The 23,438-nt window shown below is 46.7% G+C and overlaps 1 protein-coding gene across 1 annotated transcript in view; it reads right to left on the reverse strand.

The window, feature by feature from the left end:
- LOC100147550 (cytoplasmic FMR1-interacting protein 1) overlaps positions 1-23,438 on the reverse strand; it is a 75,682-nt gene that overhangs the window by 43,518 nt on the left and 8,726 nt on the right. Inside the window, 5 exon segments of the mRNA XM_070231835.1 lie at positions 2,761-2,942; positions 3,832-3,933; positions 4,170-4,247; positions 5,472-5,561; positions 5,635-5,757. Coding sequence (XP_070087936.1) covers positions 2,761-2,942; positions 3,832-3,933; positions 4,170-4,247; positions 5,472-5,561; positions 5,635-5,751 — 569 coding nt within the window. The 5' untranslated portion in view covers positions 5,752-5,757.

Below are 23,438 nucleotides of genomic sequence, written 5' to 3' on the forward strand. Positions count from 1 at the left end.
TTCTGAAGGGCCCCTGCACACTGCCCTCTGTCCTGGGCTCCCTGTCCCCGGGTCTGAGAAAGGCCACCCCCTCTTCTGTGACTTCTAGAGCCCGGTGACGAGGATGGCAAGCACCATTCATGCTCTCTGCTGGGAACCCTCTGGGCCACCATGCCTCCAAGTTAGGGACCATACACCGTTTTGACGCCAAAGGTCTGAGACAGAATCCTGGTCCCTCCACTAATACACAGCTCCATCTTGGACAAACCTCCTGAACTCTGCTGAGCCTCATTCATCACATCAGCAACTAACAACAGCCGCCCATCCGACCGCCCACAGAACTGACATGAGAACAGAGATGGAAAGGCGCACAGAAGGACCTGTAGACTGAGGTCTGATCGTGCTGTGAGGCACGTACTGAGTCTCTGAGTTCGTCAGAGCAGTGTCAAGGTGAACGTGAGGATTCGGCACATAGCCTGCCCACATAAGGACATGTCTATGCAACCTAGAAACTTGGGGTTTTTACTGATAGAAGACTGATAACCTACTCCAATAGTCACTTCTTCCCTGCTTTCTTAGGAATAAACTCCCAATTTTCATGCGGCACCAATGTGCCTCATCTCCACATGACCGATGGCTGAGCCATGAGACATAATGAAAAGTCTTGCAAGGCACTGGAAAGTTTTTATAAAGGAGAGTGTGGGCCCTTCTATTCTTCTTCCTCCTTGTTGACTGGAATGCAGAAATGACAGCTGGAGCTTAAGCAACCATCTTGAAACATGAGACAACACATGAAGACAGCAGAGCAGCAGGACAGCTGGAGTCCTGGGTCCTGAACACTGTGGAACCCCCTCATCAGCTGCAGATCACCCAGCTCAGGACTTTTCAGGTGAGAAAGAAAGAATCGGAAATCTTGTTTAAGGCACTGTTATTTCTCTAAGTTTTTAAGAATTACATACAGTTAAACTAACATTAACTAATACAGTCACATTCCTTTTCAAAGTGTTCACTTTATTGATCTGAGTGGCTGCTGAAACTAAGGAAGGGATCAAAGATGCTGTTTTCTTTTTCTCAAGCCTCACGATAACCATATAGGTTATCTTGGCATTTACACTCAGAAGAGGAGGTACTGGTAGCTACCAGCTGGGTGCAAATAAAAATTGTGTTGGAGTGGGGGTGTGTAAAGACTGGGGAGGAGTAGGGGTTACTGTCTGGGAAGGGGAACCAACAGGGGGTCCCAAACAGAGGTCACAGGACGAGGCCGCTGGAAAGGATGAAGGGGTGGCCCAGGCCCTCTCAGTGCTCAGGGGAGCCTCAGGTGGTAAACACCCCTGTGGTTCCTGGAGGGGGTGCCTGGGGCCCCCACAGCCTTCCACAGAGCAGCCCCATCTTTAAACTATTTTACAGACTGGGCTTTGGAATAAAAGTGCTGCTGCCGAGAAAAGAGAAAATCTTTTTGAAATGAAAAACCACTGATGCTGTCCACCATCCCCATCTCCCCGATAAAGTCAGAAAGGCTAAGAAAGCTGCTCAGAATCATAGCAAGTGATTTGTGCAGCCAGGAGCAGACGCTGCTCTCCTAGGCTGGGCTGGTTTCACCCTCCACCTCTCAGAAGACCCCATGCTCTGCAGAGAGTCACACACACTTGGAGTCTCACAAACACTGTCATCAGATGGGGACAACTGCAGAGTTTCCCACCCAAGAGGGGTAACAGGCCAACTCCAAAGATTTCCTGGTTTTGAAGATCCAGGCTTCTGCCCAGAGCTGATCCTAGGTGATGAATGGAATGCCTGTACTTACTCACTTGAATAAAGCTTAAAATGCTAGGGACCTAGCTCAACTCCCACTGCCGCCTTATCCTCAAATCTAGGTTTGGCACTGTATCCCAAGTCGATTTTATTTTAAAGACGCAACAGTTGTATGATTTTTAGATGCAACCTAACTACAGTGTATTCAGATGCAAAGTAAACTCTTCAAATTTAATTTCATAGCCAAGATTCCTTGTCTAACGGAAGAAACAGATGTCAGCATCTCCTTCAAGCCAATCATGCCTTCAACAGTACTGAGCATATTTTCTAAGAAAGTTGATCGGAAGACAGCTGACTCTGCTCTGACCAACGGCCTTCCTTCTGCCTGCCACCAACTGCCCCTTCATGGTTTTTCAGAAGTGCACTGCTGTGCCATGCCCAGCTTTTCCAGTTCTCTTCTCCAGAAGTTCTTCACGTTCAAAAAGAAAACCACCCTGGAGGAGAGCTGGTCCAGGACCTGGAAGCTCCAGCTCTGCCCACTGCTGTGACGGACATCCTACCAGTGAGTGATGAGCAGAGGGGGCGCCCTCAGGCCACAGAACCCACCTGCCCCCTTGTCAAGATGCTCACCAGGCCAAGGCCCTGCAGCGACCCCAGCACTCTGAGAGCAGGGACTGGTCGTTGCGCTTCTGTCTTCCCAAGGGTGCTGAGCACCCAGAGGTCCTCAACAAACACTTGGGGATGACGAGGATGCTCAGATCCCACTCTAACTTCACGAAACCATAATATACACATGTCTATGAGGACACAGCGCTGCACTGCAGCGCAAACAATCTGCTGGCTACCCCCACCTCCTAAGGGTGTGTATTCAAACAGTTCGAAGACTGCTGAGCAACCACTACCAACCCATAGCGCTTATTTCAGAACACATGGGATGGGCACCAACTATGTGCAGGACAGCCAACTGATGAGGCACCATCCCACCTCCCCAGCACTATCCACGTGGCCCAAAGGCACAAGGCCAAAGCTCACCTCTTGTATGCTGAGTGGTCGTTCTTCACACTGCACTTCATGTTCTTCAGCTCATCCAGCACAGCAAACATGTTGATGAACTTGCCCAGTGTGATCAGGTAGGCCTCAGACACAAAGTCCTTCCTCCTCTCCGTGTGGCACAGGCGCCTCACCTCCCCACAGAAACGCTCAATGGCATTTCTCTGCACAAACGAAGGAAGGCAGAAAAGCCACTGTCAATGATAGGCTGACTCCACGCTCAGCTTCAAGCACAGAGTCTGGATTCACTGTTACTTGTTGATAAAATATACACCCAAATGAGTGGATGTTTGCAGCTCAGGTCAAAAGACATGTTTCTATAAAGTAATTCCCACACACCAATGACAATCACGATTTATTCTGTACTTTTCTACTTTACCAACTACTTCCCTAAAGTAAAAGAATTGTGTTGATTATTCAGCAAAGTCACTGAGCAAAATGCTCCAGCAGAATGTTTATAAAGAGATGTTTTAACTTTCAGAGGTGAAAAAAGTGAGGGGGAGTTTTCTTCTGGACGATATTTAAGATAAAACAAAAATTCATCTGCTAACAAGTTCTATCTTCTCCCTTTGCTAAAGGAGTCTATAAGAAAAATTTTCTCACATGTCCAAAGCACATCTTTAAAAAGCCAGCAAGTCCCCTCCCTCTGGCCACTTTGCCTAACCAAAACGCCAGAGGAGCCAAGGCCAAGGTAGGGACCACTGGGGTGGACAGTCAGGGCGAGGATGAGAGAAAGAAACACCTGAGAAACCAGATGGATCCCAAGTAGGACTGGCAGAAGGACAACAGTGCTCGGAAGGATAGAAAGCAGCCTTCGTGGAGGAAATGTGAATTCACTCAGAGAGAAGAAAAGTGAAATGCAAGAGAAGTATCTATTCTGAAAGAGCCAGTGAGGTTTTAGACCATCAACACCTTAGTTCCCTTTTATCTCAGAGGCTGTGTGGTTGTTTTAATTTACATGTGCTTTGTTCTTGGGTCCATAGTGATAGATGAGATAGCGCTAGCATCCCTACTCCTCTGCATTAAACCTTGAGGATTACAGCCCTGTTTTACCTGGAAGTACATAAAATTCATCAGTTTTGTGACCTCAGGCTCGAGGACCTCCACAGTTTTCTCACAAATTTCCACTCTGTTAGGCTGCTCATTACATTTCACCTGGGGAAAAGCAAGGTAAAGAGGCTTCAACCCAGCTGGGAGTGAGAGACAAGGCCACTGTTAGAGCTGGGGTCCCAGGCGACCAGTGGGTATGGGGGTGTGGTATGGGTGGGGCAGGGCTGGAAGGGATAGAGGTGTGGTGTGTTTCAGATGAAGACATGGTCTGTGGGATGAGGGAGGGGCTGGGCTGGGCTGGGCAGGCAGGAGTAGGGTGTGGCCAGCAACGTTGGGGGCACCTGTGGGATGGCCCGAGAGCAGCTCCTCCAGGTGTACAGCATGACAGCATACTCTTGGCCTTCCTCCAGCATTTCATTCTGCAGGGGACATAGGGCAAATCAAAGGCACGCAGGGGAACAATCATAAACAAGAAGATGCCAAATTGCTAAAATCTAGACGCATAAACTACCCTGACTCTCCCTGAAGGAACAGACAAGCACAGGACATGCATGCCAACAGAGCTGCCGAGAAGCTAGTGATGCCACAGTGCAGTGGTGTGGCCACAATGATGGCCCAAAACACCCCTAGGTTTCTGCAGGCTGGAGAGGGGTGTCAGCGACCGGCAGGCACCTTTGCACGGGGCCGCACAGGGCATCCACCACAGCTGCTACACTGCAGCTCCACTCAACCCTAAACCACCCACTGGCAATGCATACCTGAAGGTGGGGACACGGGGGAGGGCCCAATGCATTGTGAATGTGCACGGGGTCCTCACAGGCTCTCCACCAGGCCACACAGAGTCTCCTGGCTCCTAAGGAAGACTGAGGGAGCTCTGCTGTTCCCAGTGTGGGCAGGAAAAGCTAGAAGTGTTTCTGCAGTACTTAAAATCCAGAGAATCCTTGGGAAGAGGACTACTGTCATTTTAAAACTACCTTAGTGTCTACTCTTCTTCCACATTATTTCCTTTGATAAAAACAATAAAAAGTGCAGAGATGTTCTTGAAAATGTCAACTACAGTTTGATGGTTTTACAATGCCTTAAAATATTTCTCAACCTTTCACCCAGTAACTTCTCTTCTACAAATCTAGCCAAAGAGAATAATGATGTATTTAGAAAAGTGTTCATCACGGCACTTTTTATTATAAGAAAAAAGGGAAACTAAGTAAACATGCAAAAATAGTTAAATTGTGGGCATTTACAATATGTACCAGCCATTAATTACTTTAGCACATTTTCATGACGTGAAAATGTTCCCGAAATCATTAAAATACACAATTATAATAACACCGCAATTGACTTATGCAGTCTAAATCACATAAGTACCTGGCATGACGAGTAAAGGTATACAAGTAGGAGAGAGAACGGATTCCCTCAAAATACTGAGAAAGGTTCTCTCTGGGCCATAGGTGCTAAATTTTCAGAGAGCATGCATTGTTTTTATAATAAGAAAAACACAGGTTTTTCTAAAAGCATAAGGCATTTCATTCAGTTTCCTCTCATTTTCCTCACTACGTATCCCATCAGAATACCAAAAACACATACATTTGCCATTCAGAGTTGCTATTCCCACAAGGAAAACAAAGATGTGCGGATGGAATTACCATGCTAGAATGGACAGTCGCCTGTTCGATGTATCTTGCAATGCCAGTGACAAATGCATTTCTGTCTTCAAAGTTAGTGTTGAAATTTGGCTGAAAGGAAGAGAAAAACCATCATGCGGGGGTCGGCATGGCAGGCAGTGCACCCGCGGCGCCCAGCACACACCTGGTATAGCAGTGAGGATGGTGGGGGCTCAATACAGGGCTGCTGGTCAGGCAGAGGCAGCTCTTCTAGGAGATCCACGTTGGACAGCGCATCCTCCAGTGTCACCTGGGCCGCCATCCTGGCCTAGAACAAAACACAAAGCTACCTGTGCTGTGAGGAAGGGCAGGGGCACCTGACAATCCTTCTGGGATGGGGAAATCAGGCCCCCACTTGCCTGACTCCTCTCCTGAGGGCACTGGGGTGGCTGAGATGGTCACAGTCAGTCCCTGGGGTCTAGCAGCTCTCCCAGGGCTCGCTGGCAGGGGAGTCACAATGTTGCCTCTTGCCGCCTCCAGGAGTGTCATGGTGCAGGATACATGGGCCACCACATGTGCAGTCGCTTCATGCCACCCTTCCCACCTTGGGGCCACCGCTGTCCCTAAAGGGCTCTCTAGGAGGGTGTGACAACCCCTTCATGGGCTGGAGGAGGGAACATCCCCTCCAACACCACATCCGCCCCAAGGAGGCCGGCACAACCTCCAAGGGGGCTTCCCTGCACACGGATGTTTCCCAGGCAGTACCTCCAAGCAGGGTTACATGTTAGGAATGGAGATGGAAATGGCTAGAGCCCTCCCTCCAGAAGTACAGGGGCAGCCTGCAGTGACTACTAAGGAGATGGCTGGGGGCCAAGGTGAAACAGGGAGGGGGCCGTTAGCAGAAGACTGAAAGCAGAACTCTGAGGCTCATGTACAGAAGCATAGAAACGGAGCAGATCTCATCTAAATACAAATCTGTGCCGGCTCTGGGGAAAAGGAGTAGGCATACTCCAGCGTGCCTCCTGCTGAATGCTGCTCCAACTCTGGATGGGACACAGAGAGTAGCTCTAATCCTAGATAAGACACATCAAGCAACTCCGACCCTGGACAAGACATGAGAGGCTGCTCTGACCCCAGACAGGACATGCAGCGCAGCCCCAACCACAGACAAGACACATGGGGCACCCACGTTGTTCCGAGAAGGAAAGAACACCAGTCAGGATGGAGAAGAACACTGAATGGAAGAAGCAGTCAATCACTCCTCCCAGAACTGGGCTCCAGACTAGGCATGGGTGTGGAAGTGCACAGAGCATCAGGTTACCAAAGCCCTGGTATGCTGGCTAGGGAACCACAAAGGGAACCCCAGGGCACTGGAAAGCCCCAGGGGCAGTGTGGAGAGGAAGAAGCTCCCAAGAGCAAGCCCACAAAGTTGCTCATGAGTGTCAGGCCCCCTCCCAAGCTGTAGGTGATGGATCTGATCCTCTCATACCGTCCCTTGAGCCCACAGCCAGATCCCAGACTGCACGGGTAGCACACAGAGGACAGATCGAAATGGCACTGCAGAGGCTCTGAGAACAGAATTGATACTGAATCACAAACCAAACAAGGCAGGTTGGAACTGCAGCCTAAAATCGAACCATGTTGTTTGCCTGCTAAAATGAAAAATCAGCATTCACCTAGGATTTAAATAAGACCCATGGTCCTAGATCATAATATCCAAAACATTCAGCTGCAATGCAAACTACTCAGCACACAAAGAACCAAGAATGTCCTGACTCCTACGGGAAAAGATAAACAACAGATACCAACACTGAAATAACACAGATGTTACAATCATGTACCAGACTTCAAAGCAACTACTATAAAAATGTTCTAACAAACAATAACACTCCCAAACAGAAAGAAAAGATTGAAATCAGGCCAAAAAAAAAAAAGATATCTTTTTACAGGCATGCACTGCACCATGACATTTCAGTTAGCCATGGACCACATATATGACCATGGTCCCATAAGATTATTTTCAAATTACAAAATACCATACTAAAATTTTAAAAACTCCCTACATGAGCTCAAGAGCAGAGGAAAGATTCAGTGAACTTAAACAGAACAACTGAAATTATCTAATCTGAACAACAGAGAGAACAAAGACTGAAAAAAACGAAGAGCCTCAGGGACTTCTGGGACAAGAGAAATGATCTAACATTTGTGTCAGAATGCAAGACGGACAGCAGAAAGTGGGTAGTGCTGAAAAATAGTTGAAAACAATGACTGAGAACTTCCCAAATTTTGCAGAAGACTTTTGTCCACAGATCCAAGAAGCTCAATGAAAGCCAAACAGGGTGTATCTGAAGAAATCCAAGACTGGTATACACTAAAGACAAAGGAAAAATATCTTGAAAACAGCCAGAGAAGAATAGCTCATTACCTGAAGAAGAGCAATTTGAATGCCTGTGGATTTCTCCTTGGAAACCAGGGACCCTGGGGAAGTGGAATGATACTTGTTAAGTCTGAAAGAAAAGAAGTGTCAACCCAGAATCCTACATCAATCGAAAATATCCTTTAGGGATGAACATGAAATAAGGACATTCTCAGATAAAGAAAAACTAAGAGAACTCATAGACAGAAGACTAATGAAGCTCTTCAGATATAAGTGAAATGCTACCAGGAGGTCACTGGGGACATGAAGAATGAAACAAAAGTGACAGAAAGGTAAATACTACAGAACAGATGATTTCCTCCACAGCTCTTTAAAAGATGTTTGGGGAGAGTGACATCAGCATCATGATGGAGTGAGCTCCTCCCTTAGACTCTCCCCGCTAAGATACAATAAAAAGAACATTCATAAACCAACACAGGACATTCACACAACACAACAGACGTCTAAGAGACCCACAGAGCCATACCTCTGAAGGTGGAGGTGCTGGACCCCCAGAAGGAAGCGGAAGGAGGTAAGGGGATCTCCTCTCCTTCCCCAGCAGCGATCTAGGGTGTAGGACTGCATGCAACTCTGCAAGGAGAGGGGAGGGGTAGCTCTCCAAGGGAACACCTTTGCTCTCCAAGCTGCCTCCCAACTATGGGAAAGCCCCACACAGGGGAGGCCAAGCAATTGTCAGGGTGTCTTCATCAAGCCAGCACCTGAGGAGGGCAGACAGCGAGGGAAAAGTGAGAACATCCTTGTGATCACGCAGGTGAAAGGAAGCACACCTTCCCCACCTGGAGCACCAGCTTGGTGGGGCAGAGCAAGGGACCCCCACCAGAGTGCATGCCCATACCTTTGTAAAGTAGCAGTGGCCAGTGGGCAATCACAAACATGCCCCATCAGCGTTTCCAAAGGACAGGCATACATGCCAGGATAGCAGCAGGCTCAGAATACACAGCTCCTGCTTGCCCCCGGTGGCAGCAGATAGAATCTGTGACCAGATACTTCCACTATGCAAAGGCACAAGTCCACCCCATCAAACAGCATGAAAATGTATATTAATACTCCAGACCAGAAGGAAAATGACAAGCACCCAGAAACCAATCCCAAAGGCACAGAAATTTACAATCTAAATGACAGAGAATTCAAAACAGCTACCATAAAAACTTCAATGAGGGGCCAGCCTGGTGGTGTGATGCAGAAGTTAAGTTCACATGTTCCGCTTCGGCGGCCTGGGGTTTGCTGGGTCGGATCTTGGTTGCGGACCTATGCGCCGCTTGTCAAGCCATGCTGTGGCAGGCGTCCCACATATAAAAAGTAGAGGAAGATGGGCATGGATGTTAGCTCAGGGCCATTCTTCCTCAGCAAGGAGGAGGATTGGTGGCAGATGTTAGCTCAGGGTTAATCTTCCTCAAAAAAAAAGAAAAACTCAATGAGTTACAAGAAAATTTGGAAAGGTAGCTCAATGAAATCAGGAAGAAAATTAATGAACAGAGGGAATTCTTCACAAAAGAGATTGAAACTATAAAGAAAAAACAATCAGAAATGGTGGAGATGAAAAACACTAAAAACACTATGAATGAAATAAAGAAAAATCTGGAGTCCTTAAATAACAGAACTGCTATTATGGAGGACAGAATTAGCAGCTTGGAGGACAGAAATATAGAAATGCTTCAGATGGCGGAGAGAGACTGAGAACAAAAAGAAATGAAGAAATTCTCCGAGAAATATCCAGCTCAACTAGGAAACGCAACATGAGGATAACAGGTATTCCAGAGTGCAAAGAGAGGGAAAAAGGAGCAGAAAGCTTGTTCAAAGAATTAATGACTGAAAAATTCCTAAACCTGGGGAAGGAGCTGGAATTACAAGTAAAAGAAGCTAATAGAACTCCTAATTATATCCATGTAAGAAGACCTTCTCCAAGGCATATATTAGCAAAACTGGCAAAAGTCAGGGGCTGGCCCCGTGGCCGAGTGGTTAAGTTCGCGCGCTCCGCTGCAGGTGGCCCAGTGTTTCATTAGTTCGAGTCCTGGGCGCGGACATGGCACTGCTCATCAGACCACGCTGAGGCAGCGTCCCACATGCCACAACTAGAAGAACCCACAATGAGGAATACACAACTATGTACCGGGGGGCTTTGGGGAGAAAAAGGAAAAAATAAAATCTTTAAAAAAAAAAAAAAAAAAACTGGCAAAAGTCAATGACAGAAAAAATATTAAGGGCAGCAAGGCAGAAGAAAATAAAATACAACGGAACTCTTATCAGGATTTCAGGGGATTTCCCAGGAGAAAACTTACAGGACAGGAGAGAGTAGAATGATATATTCAACATTCTGAAAAACAAAAACTTTCAGCCAAGAATACTCTAGCCAGTGAAATTATCCATCAGATATGATGGAGAATTAAAAAACTTCCAGATAAACCAAAGCTGAGGGAGTGCATCACCACAAGGCTCCCCACTCCACAAACAAGAAATGATCTAGAAGTCCCTTATACCTGGATAAAAAAGCGTTTACAAATATTTGAGCAAGGAGATAACCCGGCAGACAAAATCAGAAAATTGCAGCTCTCTGTCAGGACAGGTTAGCAAACACTTAATTGTAAAAATAAAGATAAAGGGAAGGAAAATAACAAAAATAAATATAATCTCGTCACATACTGACAACACTAAAAGGAGTAAGTTGTAACAATAATAACTTAGAAGAGGAAAAGAAAAGGGATGGGACTTGCTCTGACTAAGAAAATACGAGCCTGTCAGAAAATGGACTATCTCATCTATGAGATTTTTTATACAAACCTCACAGTAACCACTAAACAATCAAAACAGACACAAATGATAAATAAACAGAAACCTATCACAGAGAACTACCAAACTAAATTGGCAGTGTGAAATAAATGAGATGAGAAATAACAGAAATCAGATTAACCAGAGAACAAGTGATATAATGGCAGCAGTAAGCCCTCATAAATCGATAATCACTCTAAATGCAAATGGATTGAATTCTCCAATAAAAACAAAGAGAGTGGCCAGACAGATTAAAAAACAAGACGCAACAATATGCTGCTTCTACGAAACACATTTCAGCTCTAAAGGCAAACACAGGTTCAGAGTGAAGGGATTGAAGATGATACTCCAAGCTAATGGCAAACAAAAGAAAGCAGGTGTTGCCATACTTGTATCAGACAAAGTAAACTTCAAGATAAAACAGGGAATAAGAGACAAAGAGGGACAGTATATAATGATCAAAGGGACACTGCACCAGAAAGACAGAACACTTATAAATATCTATACACCCAACACAGAAGCACCAAAGTACATAAAGCAACTACTAACAAACCTAAAAGGAGATTTAAACAGCAACATAATAACAGTAGGGGACCTTAACACCACACTTTCATCAATGGATAGATCATCCAGACAGAAAGGCAACAAGGAAACAGTGGATTTAAATAACAGTGGACTTAATAGGTATATTTAGAACACTCTATCCAAAAATAGCAGAATATACATGTTTCTCAAGTGCACATGCAACATTCTCAAACATAGACCATATGTTGGGAAACAAGGCAAGCCTCAACAAATTTAAGGTTGAAATCATATCAAGCATCTTTTCCAACCACAATGCTATGAAACTAGAAATCAACTACAAGAAAAAAGCCGGAAAAGTGACAAATATGTGGAGACTAAACAACATGCTACTGAACAACCACTGGATCCCTGAGAAATTAAAGAGGAAATCCAAAAATATCTGGAGACAAATGAAAATGAAAAGAGATCATCCCAACTCATATGGGATGCAGCAAAGACAGGGTCCCTAGGCCCTTGCGCTGACCGGCTGTTAAAAACCACCATGTGCTGAGGTGTTTCTGATCATGAAACAATACGTGCTCAATGCAGAAAAAGCAGACTGCTGGAGACAAAACGAAGGCCTGCAGAGAAGGTACTGCTAGCACCAGCACTTCTGGTCTTCAGAGGGAACCAACGGCAAACAATGTGCTCTCCTCGGTTATGTCATCGAACAGCACAAAGCCAGCCTTTTCTTCCCTGACTGAACTTCTATCGGCAGCAGTTCCCAACCGTCAAGGTTTTTTCCAAGTCCTTACAGCTTGTCAAGTTATAAAACTGCCATTTTAACAAACCATCAACTAATTTATCTTGTAAATTTAAGAGTTTTTAAAATAAAGATTTCAAAGCACACACTGAATGTACTTTGCTGCTCTTCCAGCAACTGTCCAAGTGTCCCTGAGTCAATCATGGGGATCTCCTTGGTTCAGGGGACAGCTGTGAAAGTGTGAGTACATTTTCAACACTAGTGGGTGAGAGCCAGCCTGTGGTCTGAGTTGGGCAGCACTTCGCATCACAGTGTGTTCCGTATTTACCCTGCTTAGTCCTCCACTCAGCCTGTGTCCAGGGTGGGCACTGTGCTGAGTGCTCAGCGGGGGTCCCTACACATGGCCCTGGACTGTAGATGATGTGCCCATGAGAGCATGCTGGATAGGAGGGGAGCGGGCTGTGCTGTGACACACCAAACACTCTCAGCCTGGTGAGTCCTCCTCCCAGGCCCTTCATCTCCTGCCCTTGGGTGAGACGCTCCCAGGACGCAGAAGGCCTCTTCTGACTCAGCCCGGAACAGACACACTTGTCTTGGACCCAGAAGCCAGGCTTAGCTCCTTGCAGGGTGGAGTCTCCAAAATCCTGCTGGTGTATCTCCATAAGGGGTCTCTTAAAAACAGAGACTCCCCTTTCACACTGTGACAGGGACCACCACACAGGAATGCACGAATCCTGCTCTGCACAGGGCCAGAAGCCTGGACAATGCTGCCAGTGCAGCTCTGGAGCACAGCAAGCCACAGGCATCCCTTCCTTTCATTCCTTACTCGGACTTGAAGTCTGTGAGTGACTGCAGCTGGGGACCAAGGACGGTGCCACATGCACCTCAGGTGGGCATCAGTTGCCTGCAAGTTGGGTTAAGGGACCCCAAGGGGGGTCAGGCACTCTGGTAGGCAGGAGGCCAGGGTTCCCAGCTTCACAGCCTCACAGCCGCCTACTAGAAGAGCAGTGCCCACTCAGCATGCTGGAGGCCCATGGCTGCTGAGTTCCTTTCTCCCTCACATGGCAATGTCTGCCCTTCAGCTTCAGATTCACCCTGACATCTTCTCAACAAGGCCTCTTCAAGGCTGCCTGCAAGGTAGGGTCCTCACACTCTGACATACGAACAGAGCAAGGCTCAGAGGACCCAAGGCCACAGTGGGGACAGAGCCACTGACCCCAGCAATGAGCACTGTGCCCACTCGGATCAAGGCCAGAGGCAAACAGAAAGGTCAATAAAGTGACTTTCACAAGTGTGAGTGCAGGTATTAGGAAGCTGGCCTAGGCCTGAGGGGCAGGAGAGAGGCAGTGAGAGGCAGAGACCCAGACAGAGCCACCCACGGCAGGTAGGCAGTGTGAGGACAGGGGACAGGGCCACAGTGAGCACCCAAGGGAAAAGGTAAGGCGATTTCTGTAAAACATGATAGTCACCACATGCTTGAAACAAAGAACAGTGAATAATACAACTCTTTTTTTTAAATAAATATGATTTGATTGTTTTCCCTGTTTCTGGGCAGCAGGAAGGTGTGGGGGAAGGGAAAAAAGGGAAGCCTCCTCTGTTTGCTGGTAGTTCAGTTAACAGGTAGTAATAGTCCTTGTATAACTCAACAGTCTTAAAAAAAGAAAAAGGAACACTTAGGCTGCAAACAAGTTAAAGCAGTGAGACTGATTTTCAACCTGGTAGGATAGATGGTGCCAAGAGATTAAAAGGGAAAGAGAAAAAAAGTGTGCGTGTGTGATTGAGTGTGAGTGTGTATGAGTGTGTGTGACTGAATGTGTGTCAGAGTATGTGAGTGTGAGTGTCTCCAATAAGCCAGTACCCCTGGGAGAATACAGGCTCCCCGTCAGGATAGCCACTGCAGAGATAAGACAGAATACGGGAGCAAGACCAGACAGGTGCCTTCAGAGATGGGCACTGCAGGTGAGGAACAAGGACAGGTGCTGGGCACTGGCAAGGAGGGGCGCCCTCAGAGGCCCAAAGTCCAGACGGCCCTGCCAAGGCCCCCTGAGAACACAACGTGGAGGCATCCACACCTGAAGGGTCCAGGCCTGGTTCAGACTCCCAACAAGACCTTGGGACAACAGCAGGGCCCGAGGGGTGGTGTCACAGAGCTGCCATCCAGACACAAGGCCTCCTCCGAGCCTGAACAACCTTAGTCTGCACTGCCAGCTGGGGTCAGCCTGGTGCGGGACACAAGGCACAGAGGGGGGCCTTGTATTTTACCAGAGTAGAGGATAAACTTCTCTCACCATGGAGACAGATTTCTTTTCTATCACCATGCCCCTAGTACTGTTCTGGAAACAAAAAACATCTGAACCGCTTTCTGGTTGAATAATCTGCATGCATTTGAAGAAGGGCATTCACCTACCAGTGTACACGGATAAAAATGAAGTGTAGGAGGAAATAGATACCAATTAAGGCCAAACCCAGGGGCGATGGACATCAGCTTGGAGAGGGTGACAGTTTAGAAGGCTGGGTTAAAAACTCTAAGAGAAACAGCTCAAAACACAGACAGTAAGCAAACTTTTTCTGGTTACTTCTGTTTCCAAAACAGCCTCTAAATTTAAATCTTCAGCAAATCAAACATTTAAATCCAATAGATCTCACATATCCAAAAGGACTTCAGTAAATAGTTTCACAGAATCTATAACTTTTATCAAGGCAAGGTCTTAACTAGATAAATTACTGCCCACAATAACAGAAATAAAATTAAGATTGTAATGGTAGGTACCCGCCTATTAACAAATATTAGCCTTCCAGGGGCCGGGAACCAGACTGGGGGGAGGCGGAATGTGAGTGAATTGGGGTGGCGGCTAACTCAGCTCACAAACAGAACCAAAAATTGACCCTGAGGCCCTGGAAGGCAGGCAGCCCTGTCTGCAGCACCTGCTGGCACCTGGAGGCCCGAGGAAGGGCTGAGGTATGGGGACGCCAACTCAGGGGCAGGACTCACGACAGTAGGAGGCAACGCCAGTGCCATGTGCAGGGGGGGATGGAGTCCATCAGTGACCAAGGCCCAGAGCCTCCCTCTAGGGGTGTCTGTGAGGAGCGTGGCCCAGTGTCAGACACAAGCAAAGTGAGGGTTGCAGGCTCCCAAGAGCCAGCAAGGAGGAGCTCTGCAAGGCACTATAATCTTTGTTTAAAATAGAAACTTTCAGGGCAGCTTGACACCAAGGTTGCAAAAATAGTGAAACCACAGGCGGGAAAATGCAGAACTGATGGCTCTGAGCTCATGTAGGCATCCTGCCTGCGAGCCCCCACAGTGAGGGTGTTTAAGTGAGAGCCGGGAAGCGGGTGTGGCGGGCAGCAGCTGGAAAGATGGTCTTCCCCGCATTTACAACTTGAAAGTATTTCGCTTATCAAACTCTGCAGCATAACCAAACAAGGACAAACTATGAAATATTTCTGCTGACATGGGCAAAGCGTACGCTGATTTTCTTCCTCTCTATATGCAAATAACAGTAATTCCCAGAAGAGTAAAAACATTTGATAGTTTTGTGCAATCTGTTCACATGTAAAATAAATCATCTGAGGAAGGGACACATACTTTATTGAACTATGCCTTTTTCTCTCCCACATTTTAAAACAATGTATCACCAACCTACAGGGAATCCAGCTTGTTTCCCCAGATTACCTGGGGCAGGGCAGGGGTGGAGCTGCTGAGATCACTAGGAAGTTCATAATGAAAACCAAACATCATTTTTTAGCCCGGCTTTACTACTGAGGAAATTCAATGGTTTTAATGCACAAAAAGTTCAAATTCCATTCTCAAAAGCACCACTGGTCTCTTTTGCAATTACCTCAAAAGAACTGCTGCATCAACAGAGAAACAAAAGTCAAGTTTGCCTGAAAATCACAAGGAGGTGAAGTCTCAGAGGGAGCTTGCCTGAGAATCTTGAGTCTCTTGGCCCCTCTCTGCAGGACACTGCTCTCCAGCCCCTCGTCCTCAGTCTGCAGACCCTGCAGCAGAAATCAGGCTGCCCCTGGGACAGGGTCTTCCCAAGACTGAGTGGTGTCTCTGCCTCCCCAATGCCTCCTCCCCAGGATTCCTGCTGCTGCCCCACTCGGTCTGACTGGCCCCTCGCCAACCTGGAGCACTCCAAAGCTGCACTCACGCCTCCACTCTTCTTTTTAATAATTCCTTTTAACTGTGCAAAGCAGGATTCTGATCACGTCACTCTGCTGCTTACATTTGCACTAGCTCCCTCTACCTACAGCTGTGGTTTTCAAACCACGTTCCATGGAACCCCAGGGTGCCCCATGATGGCAAGGGAGAGCAGCCTCACCTTTATCTATTTTATATACTGGGATGCCTCCTGAGATTTGTATGGAAAAACTACTCTGACCTTAAAATAAATCAATCAATGAAAGGCAGAAATGTGTCCAGGATCCTGGAGGGTAAACTCTCAATCCTGAGGTAAAGTCAAGGGCCCTCCTCACAGCCTTCAGCCTTCCTCGGCTCACCCATGCTCAGGCCCAGCCTGACACCGCTGTGCCCTGCTCTCCCACTCCCACCACTTCAAGCAGGTCCCTCAGGAAAATGGAAATGCTCGACACGGCTCCCAGCCGAACACCAAGCACATAGGTAAGCACCACAGAACCTGACTGACTGCCTGATGGATGCTCAGATCACGCAGGATTCCCTATGGGGGGATGGTTGTTTGCCTCCATGGTCTGGGATCCAGAGAGACAGTACGGTCTACTAATTAATGAAGGTGTCTTTGTGATTGTGGTAGTCCTTCCTCTTTGACACAGAATCCAGTGCATGTCTAAAAGACATGAAGGGAAGATAAGAGTATGCCCAGTTGAGTACATTCTTTCTGGTAGAACAGAACCAACTGCAGCAGTCTCTGGCATTCAGTGGGTGGTCACACCAACCTTCCAACTAGACTCGAGGGCTCCCCATCCATGGTGACATTGAGACAGCTTCAAGCCCTGGGAGACTGAGCCACACACATGGCTGACACCCGCCACACAGGCCTGCCAACAAACCTCGAGACCCATCCTGCACCAGGATGATGACCTTCTTCACTTCACAGCAGAGAACTGAGCCTGAAGGGCCCTCCATGCTCCCCCAGAGCAGCACAGCTCCCCTACCTTCCAGTGTCTCACACCGTCCCTAAGACCCCAGCTCAGCAGTACAGCTGCCGTTGCTTGAGCAGTCCTGTCTGGAAAGAACAACACAGTGACTGCCATGTCCAGGAGGCCACGCATCACATCAGGGCAGTGCCAGCTTAAACACTTGGCAAAGTAACACCACTGTTCATCATTCTGGCCAGGCCTTCTCAGCCGTCTCCAATCCCTGCTGCTTGACAAGAAAAAGCCTGACTTGGTCCCCTTATGGTATGATGAGCTGCCACAGGCTAGATCTTGCAGGGGTGGAGGAACAGGTCCCACGAGGACCAAGCCCCTGGTCCTGCCTCTCCTGGGCCCTCCCTGTGTGCACCATGCCAGCCTCCTCAGGTCTTCTCCCAGGGTAGAGAAAGCTGTGGGACGATGACCAAAAGGCACACAGACATCACTGGGTCAGCCTTCACCGGGCACCCCACACCACCTGCGTGTGCCCTTTCTTCTCTCCTTGTCCACTCCCTGACAAAGCAAGGACCCTCGCCTCCCACATCTCCATCTAGATGTTTGAGTACGGCTGGGTGTCCACCAGGGTTCTAGAAAGCCCCACAATGGTTCTGGAGCAGCCCAGAGCGATGAACCTCCTCTCATTCCAGGCTCACCTCTCAAGGTCCTCCAGACCAGCTGTGACCCAGAGCCAGACTCTACCTGGAGTCCTCTGAGCTCCTCATGGCATTCAGCCTGAGATCAAGTCCATGACTTCGGTCACCACCTTACCTACACCCCACTCCTCAACTTTTACCAAAGATATTGCTGTTCAAGCCACTCATGCTGAAAGCGTCTCCATGAGCCTTGCTGTTTTCCTCTGTGCCCTGTGACCCCATGGTTCTCACAGAGCAGGTGTCACCAAAGGTCCCAGGTGAGGCAGGAGGTTTTCCCGCAGAGGTACCAACTCTGGAAGCGGAGAAGAAGTGGAGAGAAGGAGAGCTAGCTTCTCAGGGAACCAAAATTCTGATTCTTACAGCCGGCCACCTCTGGTCCTCTCCAGAACTGCAGGAACTCTGCCCAGGCCAGTGAAGCTGTCCTGTGGTTCCTAGCCTCAATGGGACAAAAGCAGAGAGCAGCTCCTTCACTGAGCTCCTGCATATCTTCTCCACCAACATAGAAATGCCTGCAGAGTCCAGAACACCTGAAGAAAGAAAAACACTGCGTGCAGCCTCCCCTTCCAGCCTGTCCTGAGCTCAGTCCACACAAATGTGGAGCTGGACTTTGCCACTCAAGCTTTGTCACCAAGACCCCTCCAGGCTAGATGGCGGCCTCACCTTCGCTTTCACAGTCTCACCAAGGTGCACCAAGGACTCAGACCCAACAGTCCTTCTGAACCTTCTTTTCATGTTAACCATTTAAGTTAAATTTTTCTCTGCTAGGGAAAAGCCTAAGATTACCATCTCTGGGCAGAAAAGTTCAGTATGTATTTTCGGATGACTTTCCCTGCAGCGCATCCCAGGAGGGGATTCTTCAATCACACTACTGTCTTTAAAGCTGCAGGTGATGATCCAGCAATCCCACTCCTGGGTCTTTACCCAAAGGAAACAAAATGACCAACTTGAAAAGATGTCTGTACCTCATGTTCATTGCAGCATTATTTACAACAGTCAAGATATAGAAACAACGTAAGTGTCCCCTGATGGATGAATGGATAAAGAAGTGTATATATATATACACACACACACACACACACAAAAATATTATTCGGCCATGAAAACGAAGGAAATCCTGCCATTTGCAACAACATGGATGGACCTTGAAGACAAGTGAAGACAAGTGAAGCTAAGTGAAATAAGTCAGACAGAGAAAGACAAATACTGTATGATCTCATTTATATGTGGAATCTAAAAAAAAATGAGTTCATAGATACAGAGGACCAATTGATGGTTGCCAGAGGTGGGCACGGGAGGTAGACAAAACAGGTAGATGGGGTCAAAAGGTACAAACTTCCAGTTATAAAGCAAATAAGTCATGGGATGTAATGTAGAGCATGGTGACTATAGTTAATAATACTGTATTATATATTTGAAGGCTGCTAAGAGAGGGGATCTTAGAAGATCTCATCACAGAAAGAAAAATTTCTTAACTATGTGAGGTGATGGATGTTAAGTAGACTCATTGTGGTGACCATTTTGCAATACATACAAATATTGAATCATATTGTACACCTGAAAGTAATATAATGGTATATGTCAATTATACCTCAAAAAAAAAGCCGCAAGTGGATTCCAGCAAAGCGCCCTCCCACAGGGCCTGCAGACTCCAGCACTGAGCCCCACCACAGCACCCACGGATCATTTTCATTTTTACTATTTAATAAATGGAACTGCATCTAAATATTTTTAAAATTTGCATTCCTTTTATTCTTACTAAGGTTGAACACATTTCTACACAGTAACTCATGTGTGTGTGTGTATGTGTGTATGTGTGTGTGTGTGTGTGTGTGTGTGTGTGTGTGACTTGCCAGTTTGGTTTGTTTCCCTGTTACTTCATCCTTTGAAACCTCAGTAGTACTTTTCTCATCAACATGCACAGGCACTCACTATACTACTGACATTAAAGACATTAAAACTGTATGAAAGTGGCAGCAAAATTTTTTCCCAGGTCAGGCTACTTGCCTTTCTCAGTCATTGACTTTTTTCTTTGAAACTTCAGTTTTAAATTTTTACCAGATTAACCTTTTCAGCCTTTCCCTTTGGAATTTCCTCTTTCACTTCTAAATTTACCAAATAGGAAGAACTCCACTAGCCTGGCCCAGAGAAGGAAGCAGTTTCTGATCCACAGCCCCATCTCAGCAAACTGCTGACCTATTATCAGAAGTCAAACAATTGCCCATCTGAGAAATAGTTTTGAGGTAACAGGTAATCTCAAAGAATTAACTTAAAAGTAATATTGAGACCCATAAAAAGTTAAATAAACTGATTGATGGTAGGAATTTTTTTATTGGACCTCAGATGCACAATAGTTCTTAAGACCCTGAACTGCTCTCAACTTAGTTATGTTTAATAATGCCATAAAGACAAGTGAAACACTATCTACAACGAAAGCTGGGGTCCTGCCTGTGATCCACAGGGAAGCCCACCTGGGCATCAACCCCTTGCTTTCTTTAGTACAAGTTGCATCTCATCTCTACATATTCTTAAAAGGCACTTTTAAAATTTAGTCTTTATAAAAGTATATTATGCTATATATAATCGTCTGACTTACTTTTTCCATTGTTGTTATATCACCAGCACGCATCCACACTGTTATGTGTTGCTCCAAAGTGCTGTTTTGACAGGTGCATACTACTCCACTGAAAAAAATGGACGACACATCCAGTCTCCAAAGGCAGGTCTTTGTTACTGCGAACTGTGAGGAAAATTCCTGCACAAATACATGTGCAATGAATTCTCTAGGTCAAAGGTCAGTAACGTTTTCCTATAAGGGGCAGAAGTTGATAACTGTCCCGTAGGTATATAAGAGAATACCTTGATTCTTAGGAAATACACTGAGGTGTTTAGGGGCAAATGGCCTCAAATTTATGGTAAAGGGTTTTGTCTGTATGTGTTCTTTGTACTATTTTTGTTTTTGCAATGTTTTGTAAGTTTGAAATTATTTTAAAGGAGTAAAAATAGAATATTCCTCTGGAAACTTTTTGCAAACATAAAAGAGAAGGAATTAAAAATGTTCATAACAGACGTCATAAGTCCTTGAACGGAGGCAAGTTTCAGTGGCTCCTCATTGCCACGACCCTTGGTGGGTTATACACCTGTATTCACTTCAGAGTGAAACACATCTTTCCAACCAGAACACCTGCCTTAGAGATCCTGCGTCTGCCCAGAGGAAGGTTTCGCTCAGAGTCCTTACTGCTGGATGCAAGCTTCCCGATGGAGAGCTGGGCCCAAAATCATACGTCCTCAGGTAGGGCTGTTAGAGAGGCTCTCCCAGACAACTCAGCTCCAAGAGGGATCATGTCAGTACTATCATCCAGAATGCTTTAGACCACTGCAAAGTGTTGGCTTTGTTTAAAAATATAAATACTCCAAATTTCTAGCTTCAATTACTTAATAATTTTACGTTTCCCAGATATTTAGGATTTGAAAGAAATCAGCTTACAGAAAGCAGTGAGAGATCTTAAAAATGTAAAACCATTTCTACTTCTGGCCCAGAAAAAAGCAGCAAAACTCCAACACCATTTATGTTGTTAAAGAGAACTCCTAACTCTTGGAGAGAAGTCAGAAGCATTTATGAAGATGAAATCCTGCACGTGGGGTTTGCTCCCCAACAGTGCAGAGTGAGGCAGGGGTTACAGATGAACCGAGACTACCACCGAGGGTTGACAACACTATTTTCTGTGCCTCTGTCCATTTTGCAATTGCTCACAAAGAACAGTTTAATATACATACATACAAGATTTCACGTTTCGGGCTGAGCTAGAGTTTGCAGTCACCCCCTTGTCCCTGCAGTGATGAGGCCACAGCTAGTGGCTCTGCAGATAGGAGGAGCCCTGAGGCCTGACAGATAGCCTGGCAGTGCTCCTACCCACTTAAAAATGTCTAGTTTTAATTAACTACATCTTTTTTTCCAGTTATAATTAAAAAGTCTTCAAGAGGTAGGAGTTTTTTGCAAACAGACATTTTCAGGCTGCTACAAAGCTGATAAGGTGAGTACTTTATTCAGAGAACCATAAAATCCTAAGAATGGTCTCCTCCCGCCCAGCACCCCAGAGTCCCCAGGGAGCTGAAGTACGAGCTGGCTGACCTCACCCTGACTCGGTAGAGCTGGGGTGCTCTGGGCACCAGCATTTTTAACGCCCTGCCCACACCACCCCCTGTTGATTCTGAGGTAGGAGTCTCTTGGGCCCACACTTTGAGAAACTGTTTAAGGGCAGTGGTCTCCAAGGTGGGGTACACCATATAATCCTTTGAAATGATGGAAGAAAACACTAGAGCAACTGTATTTTTACCTAACAGGGACAAGGAATTAAGCCTCCCTGATAGTTACATACCTAGCCTCATGGAGCAGCAGAAGCCCAAGGCTGTGAGGGATCATGGGAGCCCCATGATTGAGGGGCCGGCCCAGGGGATTGAGAAGTGCTAATGGTAATAACAAGTTTATATAAATGAACTGCTATGGAATGAAGTGTGTCCCACACCCCAAATCCATATGTTGAAGCCCTAACACCCAATACCTTAGACTGTGACAGTAGGGGAGATGGGTCTTTAGAGAGGTAATTAAGGTAAAATGAGGTCACAGGGTGGCCCTGACGCAATACGACTGGTGTCCTTATAAGAAGAGATTAAGACACAGACAGGCACAGAGGAAAGACCATGTGAAGATACAAAGGGAAAACAGCTGTTTATAAGCCAAAAGGAGAGGCCTTGAGAGAAACCACCCCTGCCAACACCTTGATCTTGGCTTTCTTGCCTCCAGAATTGTGAGAAAACAAATTTCTGTTGTTAAAGTCATCCAGTCTGTGCTAATTTGTCACAAGAGCCCTAGCAGACTAATACACAAACCCTTTGGAAAGATTTTGTTCCTGCCAAGATTCTGGGGATGGAGGGAGTCAGGAGTACTGGCAGCCTCAGACAAGAACAGGCCCCCAGTACAGTTAACCACCGCCTCACCTTGCTCCAAGTGTGTGGGCCTGGGGGTCTAAAACAGCTGGCACAAGGCTGTCGCAACCAACAAGCAAATACAACTCTGCCTTCTACGACTTGGTGGTGTCTTTTTCAAACTCTATTACCTAATATTGACTGTGCACACTTTATGATTGACCCAACATGCCTGGACAGAGACTCTGCTTACATTTACAAACACAGACACCAACTGCAGAAGATACTCAGAGACACTTTAGGGATGGAGCGAGCAGCCGAAAACGACTGGGACGTGAAATGCTGTGCTTCCCAAAATCACCTCTTTTAATTTAAACTCTTCAAGCAATCTGAGGTACGTGGAAGCATCAACTTGGGCACGTGGGTGGGGACATGGGACAAGGGGACAGTGCTCCCCCATCACCCCTACCTGGGACCTGTTGGCTGAAGGGCAAAACGCTGTGAACCAGCATGAGGCTGCAATCAGCAGGGAATCCCCAGTTCTAAATCTTGGAGAGCTGCACAGAACGTGAAGATAGCCTGGACAGACCACAGCTAGCCCAGGTGGCTGAGGGACCTGGGACAACTTACTTGGACTTCAGGTGTGTGCGTCCCCTCCTGTGGTTAACGGGTGATAACAGGACCTTCTGGGACAGCCAGGAGGGCTGTTCAGCAGGGGTGCAGTAAATGAAATCATGAAGCTTCCGAGGCGCAGAGTTCTAAGCACACTTCCAAACACTACACCATCCTGGCTAACTATGCAGGAATGCACCTGACCTATGTAAAAAGGGAGAATTCAGAGGGAACTC

Source organism: Equus caballus, chromosome 1, assembly GCF_041296265.1.
Source record: "Equus caballus isolate H_3958 breed thoroughbred chromosome 1, TB-T2T, whole genome shotgun sequence".
NCBI lineage: Eukaryota > Metazoa > Chordata > Mammalia > Perissodactyla > Equidae > Equus > Equus caballus.